The 17957-nt window shown below is 36.5% G+C and overlaps 1 protein-coding gene across 2 annotated transcripts in view; it reads left to right on the forward strand.

Moving 5' to 3' along the window:
- Positions 1 to 871: 871 nt before the first annotated feature.
- DNAJC10 (DnaJ heat shock protein family (Hsp40) member C10) overlaps positions 872 to 17957 on the forward strand; it is a 49743-nt gene continuing 32657 nt past the window's right edge. The window contains exons 1-9 of one of the 2 annotated variants that reach the window (XM_005895422.3): positions 872 to 1332; positions 1896 to 1951; positions 2878 to 3227; positions 4826 to 4988; positions 6511 to 6561; positions 12357 to 12439; positions 12673 to 12804; positions 13355 to 13448; positions 14729 to 14806. In XM_005895422.3, coding sequence (XP_005895484.1) covers positions 3024 to 3227; positions 4826 to 4988; positions 6511 to 6561; positions 12357 to 12439; positions 12673 to 12804; positions 13355 to 13448; positions 14729 to 14806 — 805 coding nt within the window. In that variant the 5' untranslated portion in view covers positions 872 to 1332; positions 1896 to 1951; positions 2878 to 3023. The remainder of the gene's footprint in view (positions 1333 to 1895; positions 1952 to 2877; positions 3228 to 4825; positions 4989 to 6510; positions 6562 to 12356; positions 12440 to 12672; positions 12805 to 13354; positions 13449 to 14728; positions 14807 to 17957) is intronic. The other variant, XM_070359242.1, reaches the window with a different exon arrangement.

A 17957-nucleotide genomic window follows, 5' to 3' on the forward strand; every position in this document is an offset into this window, starting at 1 on the left:
TTTTGATGGCTGCAAATGCATCTACTTCAACTGTTCTAGTTATATTGTGTGTGCGCTCAGTGTTCTCAGTTCAGTTCAGTCGCTCAGTCGTGTCCGACTCTTTGTGACCCCATGAATCGCAGCACGCCAGGCCTCCCTGTCCATCACCAACTCCCGGAGTTCACCCAGACTCACGTCCATCGAGTCAGTGATGCCATCCAGCCATACTTCAACTGTTCTAGTTATATTGTGTGTGCGCTCAGTGTTCTCAGTCACGTCCAATTCTTTGTGACCCCATGGACTGTAGCTCGCCAGGCTCCCCTGTCCATGGGATTTACCATTCAAGAATACTGGAGTGGGTCGCCATTTTTACTCCATGGGATCTTCCCCACCCAGGGATTGAACGTGTGTCTGTTACCTCTTCTGCACTAGCAGGCTGATTTACCACTCCGGGAAGCCTAGTTATAATGCTGTAGATCAAAATGCAGTTTATACACCATATCATTTAGATGTAAATGGTGGGAGAGAGGAGTATGCACAACTCCCCAGTTTCCAGCTTGAATGACCAGGAAGTCGGGCAAAACAATAGAACACTCACGTTTGTCGCCTACACACACACTCATAACTATTTTTATTGCTTCCAAATTGCCTACTGCCTCTTCACTGTAGACTGACACTGCTATCAATGTCACTACAGTTTAGTTTCCCTTTTCCTTCAAAATTTCCCCTTTCTGGCCCACTCACCCACCAAACAGAAAAGTACTGTTATGGGTCTGCCTTTCCCTTTAAGAACAGGGTCAGCGAGAAACTGCACGCCAAAACCAGCCCTCCGAATAGTTGCCGTAACCACAGCAACGGGAGCAGGAAGGGGCGGGCTACGTCGTCCTGCGTCCGGTCCGCGGCGCGCACCCGCCGCAATGGTGCGGGTGCGCGGGCTTCGTGGTTACAGCGTGTTCTTCAGCTCCGGGTTGAAGCCGGAGCCGGACCCGGAGCCGGATTCCGCGCCGAGGGCCACGTCAACCTAAACCTACACCGCCCTCCCCACCCTGTTCGGCCCGCAGGTCCTTAGGCGAATCCTCCCAAGCTGCGGCCTCCACGCCTTTCCCACAATGCACCGCGCCAGGCCCCGCCCCGCCTCGCCTAGGAGACCGCCGCGCGAGGAGCAGACCCGAGCCGGCTGCGCTGGTAGCTGCCGGTGTGGCTGGTCCAACCCCATCACAGGCGCGGCGGCCCAGCGGTCAGAGAGTACGTGCTTCCCTCCGGAACGCATAGGTTGTGTTTGGCGGTGTGGGGTCCAACCCCGGGGATTGAGGATGGGGAAGTAGCTGCAGGAGACGACCCCGCAACACCGAGGTGGGCTTGGATCCGGGGCCGGGGCTTTACTGGAGCTAGTAGCGGCCTGGGCTCTCCGGGACAGGCGAAATGGCCTGTACGCTGGAATTCTCCCCCCCGCTCTTCGCTCTTGTGGCTGGATTTTTGTGTTCTCTCTCCCAGTCGTCTTTCCCCCTGCTAGCTACACCATCCTTTCTTCAGCGATTCCTGCTCAGCGGTTGCCGGCTTTTTGCTCCAGTTTCTCCCTTTAGCCTCAGTTATCCAGGTTTCTGTCTCACTAACCCTGTCTGAGGTCTCACACACCAGCAACCCTTGACTCCCAGTGACTCCCATCTTTTCCCACTCGCCGCAACCCATTCTGGAGTGGTGGCAGCAAGGAGTTCGTGTTGAATTTACCTGCAGCTTCCACCTGTTCCGCACCTCGGCGCGTAGCAAGTCAGGCACGCCCACGCCTACTTTGAGCACCAGCGCTGGGCAGGGAACAAATAGCGCTTATCAAGTGGTGTTTGCTAATATGATCTCTTTTATTCTAAATGTTTTCTAGTCTGGATGTTTATTAATCTACATCGCTCTATTTTACAAAGGTTTTTTTGGTGACGTGAGAAGGAAGGATTAGAAATGAATCGAAAACCGTTCACAGGTGAGAAAAAAGTTAAAATAGGCATTTAGGATTAAATGACGAAAGGAGGAACTGAGAATGCTTAGAAAAGTTAGGTTTTTCGAAACATTATGAGATCTTTGGAACTAAAGTATATACAAATTTGCATGTGATTTGATTTTATTTTTATCCTGCCCAGGTTAGCGTGTCTGAATGACTGATTGCTTCTCTTTTTTCCTATTTTTATTTATGCCAAATGTAAACTTTGTAGTGAAATTACACATAACTTGCAGTTATTATTCTGCTCGTTATATAAAATAGTAACTGCTTAGATAGAAGAAAAGCACCTTCTGAGAAAATTCAGAAGAAAAAACGGGCGACTTTGTACGTTATCTGTTACAGTGATAGAAATTCACTGCCGTTTTTGCTTCGGTTTTGTGAAAAATAACGGACTCTTTGGAAGGATCTGGTGCTGCTTTCTTGTACCCCCAAAGAATATTTCCTACAAGTGATATTTGGAAATGAAAACTGGATAGGCGTAAATGGGTGGAGAAATAACCAAAAAGGAAGCAGATCAAAAGGGCCGGTCTTAAACTGGGTAGAAGGAAGGAAGTAGCTCCTCACCTCCTGTTCACCACCACCGCCCCCCCCGCCCCGCCCCTGTTGTGATGCTTAGAATTGCTGCATTTGTTTGTAAAATGTTCTAGACGGCTGCAGCCGCACTAGCTCCCTTTTTTTTAACCTTTATCTAGTGCTGTCTTGACACGAATGATCGCATGAATCTGGCTACCTAGATAATGGAAGGAAGGAAGCGGGCCCCCAAAGAACAGAGCCTGAGGCACTCACCCTGATTTGCCATTTACTGGAGATTATATTACTGGTCATATTATTTAGTAAATAGTGCTGTTGATGGGTTGGGGGTTTTTTTGTTTGTTTTTAATGTAATTTACCTGATTTTTTCTCTTTAGATTAACATTTGGGGAGACAATTTATGATGCCTGTTTCACTTTTGGAGTAATGTGGACAGAAGTTCTCAAATTTGCATATTACATCAACTGGAACCAGTGGCATTATCTTAATGTTTATTTAAATCAGAACTTGTACAAGAAAAACAATGGGAGTCTGGTTAAATAAAGATGACTATGTCAGAGACTTGAAAAGGGTCATGCTCTTTTTTCTAGTAATGTATATGGCCATTTTAGTGGGTACAGATCAGGATTTTTACAGTTTACTTGGAGTATCCAAAACTGCAAGCAGTAGAGAAATAAGACAAGCTTTCAAGAAATTGGCATTGAAGCTACATCCTGATAAAAACCCGGTAGGTAAAAATTTCTTTTTAACCATCTGATTAATGTGTTTTAAATTAGTGCTCAGAATTCTTAAGAGCAATCACTACTAGTCAAAAATCATAATTCAAATCTGTACTAAAAACAGAGGAAGCTAAATATTCTAAATTTAGAGGAGTTAAAGGAATATCAGTATCAAAATGCAGTTCTCTCGATTTGAAAACTAATTTCCAGCAGTTCTGTTACAGATGTTAATCATAAAGCAGAAGTAGTTTTCTTTGTAAAGCAGGTTAAAATCAAGTATTTTAGAACAGTAAGAAAAAGTATTTGCTTAGAACATATAGATGGTATGTCTTGCTAAAAACAGCAGCAATAGCTATTAATAGCATGCTTCCACTTTTTTCTCCTATGTACAAATCTAAAACCAGAGTCAGAAAGTATTACAAAGTAAAACTTGGCAGCCAAGTCCAGTTAATGCCAATCATAAATATTTGGTTATGTATTCCATAATGTAATCTTTCAAAACTTTTAATTCTTAAGATATTTTTATAATTTATCTCATTTTGTCTTTTTCTTAATGAGATTTGATAATCATCAAGAAGAAAGATTTAACTATAATTTTCTAGATAAAGTTTTTATTGTTAACTTCAGTAACTATTTTTAAAATTATTTTTACTTATTTTTATTTTTGGCCACACCACTCTGCTTGCAGGATCTTCCCTGACCAGGGATTGAACCCAGGCCACCACAATGAAAGGAATCCTAACCGCTAGGCCACCGGGGAAGTCCCTAGATAGAATTTTAAGTAGGATTATTTTATTTCCATCACATAAAGCCAAGCAATAGAATTGGTATTGCTCTAAAACTCTTGTTAATTGGTAATCTTTTCCTGAGATCAACATTCTGTTGTGTATAGGATTTTCATTTTTTCAAATTTTTCTTTAAATTTTCAAATGTCATTACCTGAAAATTTAAAGTGGAGCTGGTGTAATAATAATAGAAATAAATAAACAATAAATGTCATGTGCATAAGTCATCGAGAAACCACACCCCATGCCCCACCCCATCCGTTGAAAATTTATCTTCCTTGGGAAGGGTCCCAGGTGCCAGAATGGTTGGGGCTTGCTGATTTAAATGAAAGCATTCTTCGAAAAGCAGTTCTATGAGAAACACTGACAGATGAAACATATCAGTCCAGTTTTGAGTTATTATTCTGGTATTAGTTCTTATGTCATTATATGATAGATTGTGTTACATACTTTTTTTTAGATTTTGCCTCAAATAGGTAACCTAAAATTTTCTTTGTGATTGTTTTAGAGGTCACACATAATATTTACAATATTGTTTCCAAGGGTTCATTAGTCTGTTTTTTCTGTTGCATCTATTAGAGGTCATAATTTTATGACCACCTCTGATCAGCCTCTTGAGGCATTAATTCTCATTTCTCTGTTACTTTTCTTAATTTTTTGTAGTTTTTTAAAAATACTTTTTTTACTTTTTAATTTCAATGTGTGATGCCCATTTCATATTAAACTACTCCTCATCTTGGTATCTACTCTCAAAGAATTCTCAGAATTAAATCAGTTGATTGTGTATCTGAAACAAATATTATATCTAATGTTTTTAATAGAATAACCCAAATGCACATAGTGATTTTTTGAAAGTAAATAGAGCATATGAAGTACTCAAAGATGAAGATCTGCGGAAAAAATACGACAAATATGGAGAAAAGGGACTTGCAGATAATCAAGGAGGCCAGTATGAAAGCTGGAATTACTACCGTTATGATTTTGGTAAGATGATAGATATTCCTTATGAAGTTATTTTTTATTCAAGTAAATTAGAAATTAATTTTGTTTCACCAGTTAGCTTATTTATGTAATTAATGTGCATCCCCTAGACCCTCTTTTTAATGCAACATGGGAGTGGAATTCAAGAGGAAAGTCAAGTAGTATGTAGATCCATGAGTAAATATGGAGGTGTTTTGGTCATAATCTTGTTAAATACTTAAAACGATTGCATTTAATTTTTAAAAATATTTGTATTAGAAGTTAACTATTGAAGCCTTCTAGTATTTTTAGAGCAGCATATTTTCCAGGAAAGATTGAAGTTTCCTTTAATAGTGGTCACGTCAGTAGAAATACCATCCTTCTTGGTGATGAATGATGGCTTGAGGTGTGACAGGAATGAGAGGGCAAGAGCAGGGAGAGTGAACAAGTAAAAGGGATGGAGGGCGGGGAAAGTAAACGCAGGTGTCAAGCCAAGAGGGAGCGTTCTGATACCCAGTGGTCATTTATTAGCCTCAAATGCAGGCTGAGAACTCAAGTATGCTTTTATCTTAGACTCAATAAAATATTTTCAGTTTACATCTGCAGTATTTATTTCTTGAAACTGACTTTTCAATATAATATTTTCAGGTATATTCCCTATCGTTTGATAGTCTATAACAAGTGTTACAAGTCAGTATTTCATAGGCTACGTCAGTATTTCACAGGCTAAGTCTGGCCTGCCACCTGGTTTTGTGAAGTTTTATTGGAATGCAGTTTTGCTCATCTATGTACATATTATTTTTCACACTTCAGGGCAGAGTTGCATAGTTGTGACAAATCATATGTCTCAGAAAATCAAATACTAACCTCTGTATATATCTGTCACTTAATATTTATTCATTGATATCTTACATAGTAATGAGAAACTTACATTGGTGTTATTATAATAAATAAATTTTATATTTAAGTTTGCTTCTACCTCTGCAAATACTCTAATTATATAAGACATTTAGTGATACAAAACATTTTTAAATGATAGCACATTAAAAAGAAAAACATGCAGTCTGAAGGTGAATGAGATCTGAAAGTAATATACTATTCCAATTTCCTGGTTTGGATATTGTACTAAAATTACATGGTATGTCACCATTAGGGGAAGCTGGGTAAATGGGAGTCCGAACTATTTTTACAACTTAATAAAAGTCTATAATTATTTTCAAATAAAAGCTTCTTCAAAAAAACATAATAAAACTTTTCTGTGGAGATGAACTTGTGTGACTGTTAGGAGCCACACCCGCAACACAGGCACCTGTGACATATCAGGAAATGTCTTTTGATCACTCTTTAATAAATGTATCACCGCTGTTACTATTTACTCTTTGCTTTACTCCTAGAAAAGTAGAATAGATTCTTAGTGTTGCATATTCTTCAACTTGAGATTTAGAATAATCTTGATTTTTGATGATTGAAAGAAAATGACATTTTTAATGTGCTTATTTATATGATGAAGTTTTAATTTTATAATTTTATTTACTTCTAAAATTAGGTATTTATGATGATGATCCTGAAATCATAACATTGGATAGAAGAGAATTTGGTAAGTTTGTGCATTTATGATTTTCCAAAACTAGTTTAAGACCAGTCTCTTTAACTAAAATTCCCTCAAAGACAAATGTATTTAGAATTTAGAAGTTTTTCTAATTTTAGCAAGGTAAATGGTATATGCTGCTGCTAAGTCGCGTCGGTCGTGTCTGACTCTGTGCGACCCCATAGACGGCAGCCCACCAGGCTCCCCCGTCCCTGGGATTCTCCAGGCAAGAACACTGGAGTGGGTTGCCATTTCCTTCTCCAATGCAGGAAAGTGAAAAGTGAAAGTGAAGTCGCTCAGTCCTGTCCGACTCTTCATGACCCCATGGACTGTAGCCTACCAGGCTCCTCCATCCATGGGATTTTCCAGGCAAGAGTACTGGAGTGGGTTGCCATTGCCTTCTCCAAAATGGTATATATTGTATTTTAAATAATGTTTTATAATCATCATCGAGATTTTAACATAGTTTCTTTTATTGTAGATTTTAGCATATCATCAACTTTCCTTCTATTATGTTAATGAATGTTTCAAACATTCCTGTGTATTAGCTACTATTATTCCTCTTATTTGGCAGCTGAAACCATAGAAGTGCTAGCAACATCCTCAACATTCTATACTTGTGTTTGTGTATAATTGACATATTTGAGATAATGAACCAGTATCTATTCTATTTTTCTATATTTTTTCACATCATTAAAAAAAACTTGCAGAAATACTTCTGGTTTTGTGTTTCAGAGTTTTAAATAAGTATGTGGTCATTTTTGCAAGTAGATTTACTTTAATCTGTGATTTGTGTGAAAATGGATATAAAAATATACTTCTGTACTTTGCAGTGTACTTTAGAAAACGTTCAGTATTCTTAATACTTTCAAACTAGTACACTTTTAGTAAAATATTCTACTTTAAAACTATATTTTACCTTAAATCATATTTCAATTTTATTTTGCTTTGTTACAGTTTCATTTAATTAACTAAAATGACTTACTAGGTGCAAAATGTATATGTAATTTCTCATTTTAATAATGTGTTAAAACCAGTGGGTTTTGTACAGTTCCTTCTAAGCAAAGGTTGCATCATATTCGTATTTTCTACAACATAGTGAGTTCAGGTCTACGAGATAGCTATTCAGTACATTATTTTGTTTAAAGTCTTGTAGTGAATACCTGAATAAGTTCTAAGGAACATTAAATAATATCTTCTCTATAAAAAAAAATGAAAGAAAATTTTATTTGTATTATTGGTAGACAGAATTGATACTCATATCACATGCTGGCAGAATCATAACTTACTGGCAGGTAGTTGTATGAACCTATTGCTTTTTATGTCGTTATTGTCTCATCTGCTAGTCTATCAGTAAGTATTTTGTCCTATGGGACAGAAAATTTGGAATTAGAGATAGAGGAACCGAACAAAACCTGCAAGCTGATTAAATCATGAATTTACCCAGAATGAAAGACTTTCCTGATGGCTGTATCATACATGGGTTCAGACTTTTTCAGATTAGTCATTACAGAGAAAAGGTTAAGAACTGCTAATAGTTCATGTAGAACTCCAAATAGTAGTTAAAAATAGATTACAGTCACAAAATCTTAGAGACAGTTATTCAGAAATAATTAAATGACTTCGACAGGTTCAGTGCAAAGTGGCCAATATTCCATTTGAACTCAAATACTACCCTGTGTGTGACTAGACTAAGACAGGGTGATCCCAGAGTTTCAGTTGAAGAAGCCAAGGGAGGAGGAAAAGGATGGATAGTCCTTATCAGTTTGTGCTTATGTAAATATCACATTAGCCTACTTGGTGTGGGTCTCTTCCTATTACCAGTAGTTTCTATTGGTTTGGTTTACCTAATTTATCTTTTGTGTAACTAATAATTATGAGGTTATTTTTAAGGTATTTTGTGTTCCTTTGCTCCAGAGAGAAATTCTGTTTTCTTTTGACTAAAGTCACTAACAACCTTAGATCAGTTTTTTCCAGGGATTGAAATAATTGGAAAGCTGAGCTTTGGACTTATACAAGACTAGTCTCTTTTCAGTTCACCTTTATATATAGAACCCTCTCTACGTGTGCCCTGAACTTCATTCTTCTGTCTCTTGTCTCATGAATCTATTGAAAGCTGCATAGTTTCTTGCCTGTCAAGAGGTGGCAAACATTAACCCCCTGATTTCTACCTCCTCCTGTTCCTAGGGGTCCCGTAATTCTTCAACTGCATTGGTAACTCTGATGCTTTCAACAGAAGTCTTCTGTATTTTGTCCAATTCTGCAATTGTGGTGGGAGAGTTAATCCAAATTACCTCAGTTCAGTTCAGTTGCTCAGTCGTGTCTGACTCTTTGCGACCCCATGGACTGCAGCACACCAGGCCTCCCTGTCCACCAACTCCTGGGGTTTACTCAAACTCATGTCCATTGAGTTGGTAATGCCATCCAACCATCTCATCCTCTGTTGTCCCCTTCTCCCACCTTCTATCTTTCCCAGCCTCAGGGTCTTTTCAAAAGAGTCAGTTCTTCACATCAGGTGGCCAAAGTATTGGAGTTTCAGCTTCAGTCCTTTCAATGAATATCAGGACTGATTTCCTTTAGGATGGACTGGTTTGATCTCCTTGCAGTCCAAGGGACTCGCAAGAGTCTTCTCCAAGACCACAGTTCAAAAGCATCAATTCTTCGAATTACATAGTTCACTTTTATCAGGAGTAGAATTCAACTGTAATACAGAAAAGAAAATGTGATTAATACACTTGACTTTGAAGTTCTTATCCTTCCCATTAAACGTGATTTGTATTATCTTTTTATAAGTCACAGAAACGTTACTAAAAACAAGTTCTAGATAGTATCTGCAAAAACAGAGAATATCCTGCACTTAACACCAGTTATTTGGAGTAGTTACCCACACAATACATGCATTCTTTTGAAGACAAACTCAAGAAATGAAAGAGGAACTCAAAGCACTTCAGCTTTTTTTTTAAACATTTTTCTGGGGCTAACAGAAGCTGTTAGCTATAATTGTATAAATGTTAACAAACATTAGCTGTATAGTTTAGAAATTGAAAATCACATTTTGAAATATACTTCTTTTCTGGGTCACTGAGTTGTACAAAAACATCTCATTGCGCTTTGATAATAGAATTTTACAGATATTGTCAACAATAGTGGGAACTGGGCAAATTAGAAGTACTCTATGAAAACAAAGTACCAAGGTGGAAAACAAATTTCTTGTAATGAGAACTCTCAGGATTTCTTTTAACAACTTTTATATGTAATATACAGCATTGTTGATTATATTGTACATTACATCCCTAGTAGTTATTTGTCTTATAACTCAAAGTTTGTTTCTTTGGACCACCTTCATCCAGTTACCCCTTTCCCCCACCTCTGCCTCTGCTAACCACAAATCTGATCTCTTTTTCTGTGAGGTTGTTTTTGAAGTATAATGACCTACAACACTATATTAGCTCTTGTTACACAGCATAGAGATTTGTCATTTCTATGCATTTCAAAATGATTGCTATGGTAAGTCTAATTACAATATGTCACCATACACAGAAACTGTATAGTTACTGAGGATACTCCTCACACTACATAGCAGTCTGTATATGTGTGTATGATTATTTTAATTTTCTGATCTCATAGGTTCAAACTCATTATAACAACCCTGCATTTTACTCCTCCCACCACGACATTCACAGATTTTAACATCATATTTTACATATTTTTGTATGTTTCTTAATTACTTATTGTGGATATAGATGATTTTTCTATTTTGTCTTTTAACCTTCCTACTAGCTTTATACATGACAGATTTACTACCTTTATTGTATATTTGGCTTTAACAGTGAGATTCTTTCCTTCTGTAATTTTCATGTTTGTAGTTGTAGCCTTTTCTTTTTTCACTTAGATAAATCCCCTGTGGCTGACTCATGTTAGTATATCGCAGAGGCCAACACCATATTGTAAAGCAATTATCCTCCAATAAAAGAAAAGTTAAAAAAAAAATAATAAAATTAAAAAAAAAGAAGTCCCTATTTAAAAAAAAGAAGTCCCATATTTCTTGGAAATATGGTTTCATGGTGATGAACTCTTAGCTTTTGCTTCTCTGTAAAACTTTCAATCTGTCCTTCAAATCTTAATGACAGCCTTGCTGGGTATTCTTAGCTGTAGGTTTTCCTTCTCATCACTTTAAAGATGTTCAAAGAACTTAGGAGAAGATTGAATGAACAGAGTGAGAAGTTAGAAGTTTTTGAATAAAGAGTTAGAAAACATAAAGAGCAACTAAACAGAGGTGAGGAATGCAATAACTTAAGTAAAAAATACATTGAAAGAGGTCAACAAGTAGATTATATGATACAGAGGAAGACAGTGGAAACCACTGAAACTGAACAGGAAAATGAACACAGAATAGAAATGAGGACAGTGTAAGAAACCCCTGGGATGTCATCGTCCATACTGACACTTGCATTATAGAGATCCCAGAAGAATGGGGCCGAGAACATGTACGATTTTACCTCTGTTCCTACCAGTTGGTGGTCCAAGGCAGCATGGCAGTTATTTTGACAACCTAGATAGAGTGGTCTATTCATCAGACTTTATAAACTTTGCCAAAGAACAGCCAATAAAATCCTAATGTACACACTTTGCCTATAATTTTTCCCACAGATTCATGTGTTTTGGCATTGAAATGTAGGTGAACATTACTGCACACACTACTAATTAAACTGAATCAGTTATATGTATTTCGAATAGTGTGTGTGTTTTGATGTCTTAGTATGATTTATTATGACTTTTGGATTTTTTCTTTTAAAATTGCTGATTTTAGTGTGGAATTATATAGAAACTCTAGCCAAAAGCAAATTGTCTTAAACTTTTTGTCTTGAATGTTAGAGCACATCCTTACAATCATAAAATTTTTAAATGAATGGATTTTGTTTGTATCAGGTCCTTTATAGGTTAGATTATAACATGTAATGTAATTGTGGAGTAGATATTATGTAGTGTTTGGTCTATTATTTTAGCAAATATATATTCATGTTTTGAATTGTTAAAAGCCTTGATCTAATACTTCAGATAACGCAGTTTTCCAAGGAAAATGTCTTATTAAGAGCAAAAAGTGAAAGTGAAGGTAGCTGAGTCATGTCTGACTCTTTGCAACCCCGTGGACTATACAGTCCCTGGAATTCTCCAGGCCAGAATACTGGAGTGGGTAGCCTTTCACTTCTCCAGGGCATCTTCCCAACCCAGGGATTGAACCCAGCTCTCCTGCATTGCAGGCTGATTCTTTATCAACTGAGTCACAAGGGAAGCCCCTATTAAGAGCAAAGGTTAGATTTAATCTCCACAGTCCTTACTGTCATGTAAGTCCCTTACCACATTCTTTTGTAATTGGAGTAGCTGTCAGAATTTGACTGTATGCTTAACCGGTGCTGCAGATAGAACAGCCTTAAACCCCAGTCTCTGTGGTCCTTTCTCCATTTCTGTCATCCACACAACCTTTCATGTGCAGTTTGACTGTTGCTTCCTTAGGTTGCTTCCTTTATTTTTACAGCTTCTTGGTGACATAGATCATGCAGTTCAAGACTACATCTTATTGAAGTAGAGCTTGGAAGAAGTTTTTTGTTGTTTTTTTGTTTAAAGGTGGTGTTTGACAGTTGAAATAGTATGTTTTCTTCTTTTAAAAATGTATAGAAAAAGATAAAGGCAATTTGAGAGATATGACTCATTTTTTTCATTTTGATCTCAAGGAAAATTGTGAACTAAAACATGTACAAACCTTTAGTAAATAATTATAAGTTGTTTGGTTTATGTATTTTTAGATGCTGCTGTTAATTCTGGAGAACTGTGGTTTGTGAACTTTTACTCCCCAGGGTGTTCACACTGCCATGATTTAGCTCCCACAGTAAGTATTTTTTACATCCTGATTATTAAAATTTTACTATTTACAGTGTATCTATTATTTGAGTGTTTTTAAAAATATGTTAGGATTTAACAATCAGAAATAGCTATCATATTTTTTCACATGTTTATGGTTTTATTTCATGAATATATTCTCCTTTAAGGAAGTATAGTTTGAAGAATGTTCAAGGAAACGTAAATTATTTTATCAGAGAACTACTTTTTTTTCCCTCATAGTGGAGAGACTTTGCAAAAGAAGTAGATGGATTGCTTCGAATTGGAGCAGTTAACTGTGGCGATGATAGAATGCTTTGCCGAATGAAAGGAGTCAACAGTTATCCCAGCCTTTTCATTTTTAGGTCTGGAATGGTAAGATATAAAATTGGCTTTTTTTTTTTTTTTGATGGAACATTATAACAAGAGGAATACTAGAGAAAACACAATATGTGAATTTGTAGACTCTTTTGGTTTTTCTTATTTTAGGTGCTAACTATGCTCTAGTCATAATAAACATTTTTGATTATACTGTAAATACTTTTAGATGCCATTACTTTAACAAAATGAAATGTTTGCCAATTTCAGTTTCCATCTTAAGGAATATAATGATAACCAATATGCATGTTGTACTTTATAATTTACAAAGTATTTTACAGGTGTTTTCTCTCATTGAATATAAAATTCTAATTTCCCTTTCTTTCCCCAGTGTTAAGTGATAAATCTGAAACTAAAACAATTATAAATAATATTATTCACATATCTGATAGGGAATCTGTGCAATCAAGATTCTTAGCATGTCATTTAGAAAAACACTTTACCATTGAAAGACATATCTTACTTATTCAGAATAATGGAGAATCAAGGTATTTGTTTGAGTCTTAAAAAGTAAAAGATGTTTCTCTTTTTATAAATGAAAATATAGGCTGCAGTGAAATACCATGGTGACAGATCAAAGGAAAGTTTAATGAATTTCGCCATGCAGCATGTTAGAAGCACAGTGACAGAATTATGGACAGGTAATTTTGTCTTCATAATTTGCTTAATTTTCAAGGATACTTTGAATTGGTATTTCAGATTTTTCAGTAGTAATATCAGTGTTCTGATCATATTATCTTTTCCATGCTTCTTAGAAAGGAATTATGTCATTTGTTCTGAACTCTGCTAAATAATAGGCCTTTCATAAATTTAACTTATACAGAAATGAAAACAAGTTTGATGTAGGATATGGATATGAGATGGGGCTAGGTGAAAAGGCAACTTTGAAAGTGCAACTGAATATTTAGTAAAACAAGTGTTTTATTGATTTCGTAAGTATACTATATCAGGTGTAAATTTATGCCTATTCAATTTAATTTTGAAGTTTAAGAACTCTTCTAATCTCAGGCATTTAATTCATCAAGTGGCTTTAGAGGAGTTATGTAATTACTCTGTACTACCCATGAAATGATAGTATTCACTTCTAAAGTGAAAGTGAAGTTGCTCAGTTGTGTCCGACTCTTTGCGACCCCATGGACTGTAGCCTACCAGGCTCCTCCGTCCATGGGATTTTCCAGGCAAGAATACTGGAGTGGGTTGCCATTTCCTCTCCAGGGATCTTCCCGACCCAGGGATCGAACCCAGGTCTCCCACATTGTAGGCAGACGCTTTACCATCTGAGCCACCAGGGAAGCCCTAAAGGGATGCTCATATCATTCAATGAACCCAGTTATGTCTCCAAAGCTGTTAAGTACTAGGGCTGTAGCCATAAACTGTATAATCTTTGCCTTCTGGGACCCCATTATTAAACCATTAAAATACAGAGTAGTGACTACTATGATAGAGGTAAGCTTAGGGAAGCATGAAGGATATGAAGGAATTCAGGTGGGGAAAGGAGGAAGGGTTAGGAAATTCTTCCTGAATGAAATCAGATCCAATCTGTCTTGAAAATGAAGAGGAATCCTTAAAAGGTCACCGTATTTGGAAGCTGGCAATATTTCATGAATCTGACAAAAGATGGGTAAAGAGTAGAGTGGTTTGGGGAAGGAATGACCAACTGAATGGGTAGACAAAGCTCAGATCACAAGGGGCCTAACTTGCCAATTTGAGTTTCTTTCTTAATAATGAATTTAGATTTTATATGATTGGGAAAAAAAAAAGTCAGGGTAGGAATTTGACATGCTCAAGAGGATTTTTAGGAATCCTGAAAACTACTCGAGTAGATTGGAAATGGGTGAGATTAGATGGGAAATCCCATTTAGAAAATGGTTTCCATTGTGGAGTAGTAAGTGATCAGAAATTTTCTTTATTTTCTTTTAAGGAAATTTTGTTAACTCCATACAAACTGCATTTGCTGCTGGTATTGGCTGGCTGATCACTTTTTGTTCCGAAGGAAGCGGTAATATTATTTGTTGTTTTGTTATGATGAAGAGACCATGACATTTGATTTTTAGGTGACAGTCTTTTTTTTTCCCATAGCTTTATTGAGATATAATTGACATAGAACATTGTGTAACTTTAAGGTGTACAATTTGTTGATCTGAAACACTTACATGTTAGAAGATGATGACCACCATAATACTAGCTAACACCTCTATCTTGTCACATAATTACCACTTCCTTCTTGTCATGAGAACATTTAGGATCTGCTCTTTGAACAAGTTTCAAGGATTTAATACAGTATTATTAGATATAATCACTATATGCTGTATATTAGGTCCTCAGAAGCTACTAGTCTTATAATCGGAAGTATGTACTCTTAGACTAGGTGAAAATCTTAAGTATGCTACTATAATTGATTATTGTCTATTTTCAGAGTACAATTTATACTTTTTAATTTAATGTTACAATTTTTATTTAATGAATATCTTTATTATTTTACACATACGGCTGTATAATTATTAATTGCTTTTTTTAAGTTGAAGTATGTATTTACAATATTGTGTTGGTTTCAGGTGTACAGCATTCAGTTTGCTTTTTTGTGGGATACCTTCCATTATAGGTTATTACAAGATATTGGGTAAAATTCCCTGTAGTTATACAGTAAATCCTTCATATCAATTTTATGTGTAATAGTTTGTATCTGTTCATCCCACATCCCAAATTTGTCCCTTCCCTCGTCTCTCTCCCTTCTGGTGACCGTTAGTTTGTTTTCTATGTCCAAGTTTGGTTCTGTTTTGTATATAGATTGATTTGTATTATTTTTTAGATTTCACATATAAATATCATATATTTGTCTGACTTCACAAAGTATAATATTCTCTAGGTCCATTCATGTTTCTGCAGATGGCACCATTTCATTCTTTTTATGGCCAAGTACTACTCCTTGTATCCATACCACATCTTCTTAAGCTAGTTGTCTGTTAATGGACGCTTGGTTTATTTCCGTATCTTGGCTATTGTAAATAGTTCTGCTTGAACACACAGGTGCATATATCTTTTCAAATTAAGAGTTTTTGTCATTTCTGGATATACTCAAGAGTGGAATTGCTGGATTATACAGTAGATCTATTTTTAGTTTTTTTGAGGAACTGCCATACTATTTTCCATTGTGGCAGTACCAGTTTATATTCCCACCAACAATTTGGTGGGGTTCCTTTTCTCCACACTTTCCAGCATTTATTTGTAAACTTTTTGATAATAGTCATACTTACTGGTGTCAGATGAACCTCCTTGTGGTTTTGATTTGCATTTCTGTAATAAGTAGCCATGTTGAGCATCTTTTCATGTGCTGGATATCTGTGTATATGTCTTCTTTGGAGAAATGTTTGTTTAGGTCTTACGCCTTTTTTCTTTTTTTTGGCTGCACGACACAGCATGTGGGATCTTAGTTCCCCAGCCAGGGATCAAACTCGTGACCCCTGCATTGTAAGTGTGGATTCTTAACCTCTAGACAGTCAAGGAAGTCCCTGCCAATTCTTTGATTGGGTCGTTTGTTTTTTCATTATTTCTGTCATGTGAGCTATTTAGTATTTTAGTTATTAACCCCTTTCGGTCACATCATTTGCAGATATTTTCTCCTGTTTCTTAAGTTGTCTTTTCATTTTACTGATGACTTCTTTGCTGTGCATACTTAGAAAACCAAGCTTGTAGGTTTGGTTAGGTCCCAGTTCTTTACTTCTGCTTGTTTATTGTGTTTGCCCTGGGAGACTGATCTAAGAAAATACTGCTATAATTTATGTCTGAGAATGTTTTGCCTGTGTTTTCTTCTAAGAGTTTTATGATGTCATGTCTTATATTTAGGTCTTTAAAGCTTTTTTTTTTAATTGAAGTATAGTTGTTTTACAGTGTTGTGTTAACTACTGCCGTAATTAAGTGATTGAGTATACATGTGTATGCATCCTTTTTCTCTGTTCCTTTCCATTATGGTTTATCATAGGATACTGAATACAGTGCTCTGTGCTGTACAATAGCACCTTGCTGTTCATTCATTCTGTGTAACCCCAACCTCCTACTCTGTCCCTCTTCCCAAACTCTCTCCTCCTTGGCAGCCACCAGTATGCTCTCTATATCCGTGACCCTATTGCATAGATAGATTCATTTGTGTCATATTTTAGATTTCACATAAAAGCCATATCGTACGCTGTCTTCCTCTTTCTTCTGAGTGACTTCACTTGGTATGATGATCTCTGTTTGCATCCATGTTACTGCACATGGCATTATGTCGTTCTTTTTTATGGCTGAATGGTGTTCCATTGTGTATACATACCACATCTTTATCCGTTCATCTGCTAATGGATGTTTCGGTTGATTCCATATCTTGGCTGTTGTAAATAATGCTGCTCTGAACACAGGGCTGCACGCATCTTTTGGGATTGGAGTTTTGTCTGGATATATGCCTAGGGATGGTATTACTGGTCATATGGTAATACTAGTTTTCGTTTTTTGAGGAAGCTCCATAATGTTCTCTATAATGGCAGTGCCAACTGACATTCCACCAGTAATGTCAGAGGTCCCCTTTAATCCACTCCCTTTCCAGCATTTGGTATTTGTAGACTTTTTAATGATGGTCATTCTGACTGGAAGTGGTACCTCACTGCAGTTATCATTTCCATTTCTCTAATAGTTAACAATATTGAGCATCTTTTCATGTGTCTATTGGCCATTGGTATTTCTTCTTTGAAGAAATGTGTATTTTATGTCTTCTGGTCGTTTCTTGATTGGGTTGACTTTTTGCTGTTGGGTTTTATGAACTATTTGTACATTTTGGAAATTAAGCCCTGGTTGGCTGCGCTGTTTGAGGATATTTTCTCCCATTCTGTAGGTTGTCTTTTTGTTTTGTTTGTGGTTTCTTTAGCTGTGCAAAAGCTTTTAAGTTTCATTAGGTCCCATTTGTTTACTTTTGTTTTTTTTCTTATTGTCTCGGGAGACTGACCTAAGAAAACATTGGTATGATTTATGTCAGTGAATGTTTTGCCTGTGATTTCTTCTAGGAGTTTTATGGTGTTACATCTTCTATTTAAGTCTTGAAGCTGTTTTGTTTATTTCCGTATATGGTGACAGGGTGTGTTCCAGCTTCATTGATTTACCTATGGCTCTCCAGCATTTCC

Source organism: Bos mutus, chromosome 2 (assembly GCF_027580195.1).
Source record: "Bos mutus isolate GX-2022 chromosome 2, NWIPB_WYAK_1.1, whole genome shotgun sequence".
NCBI lineage: Eukaryota > Metazoa > Chordata > Mammalia > Artiodactyla > Bovidae > Bos > Bos mutus.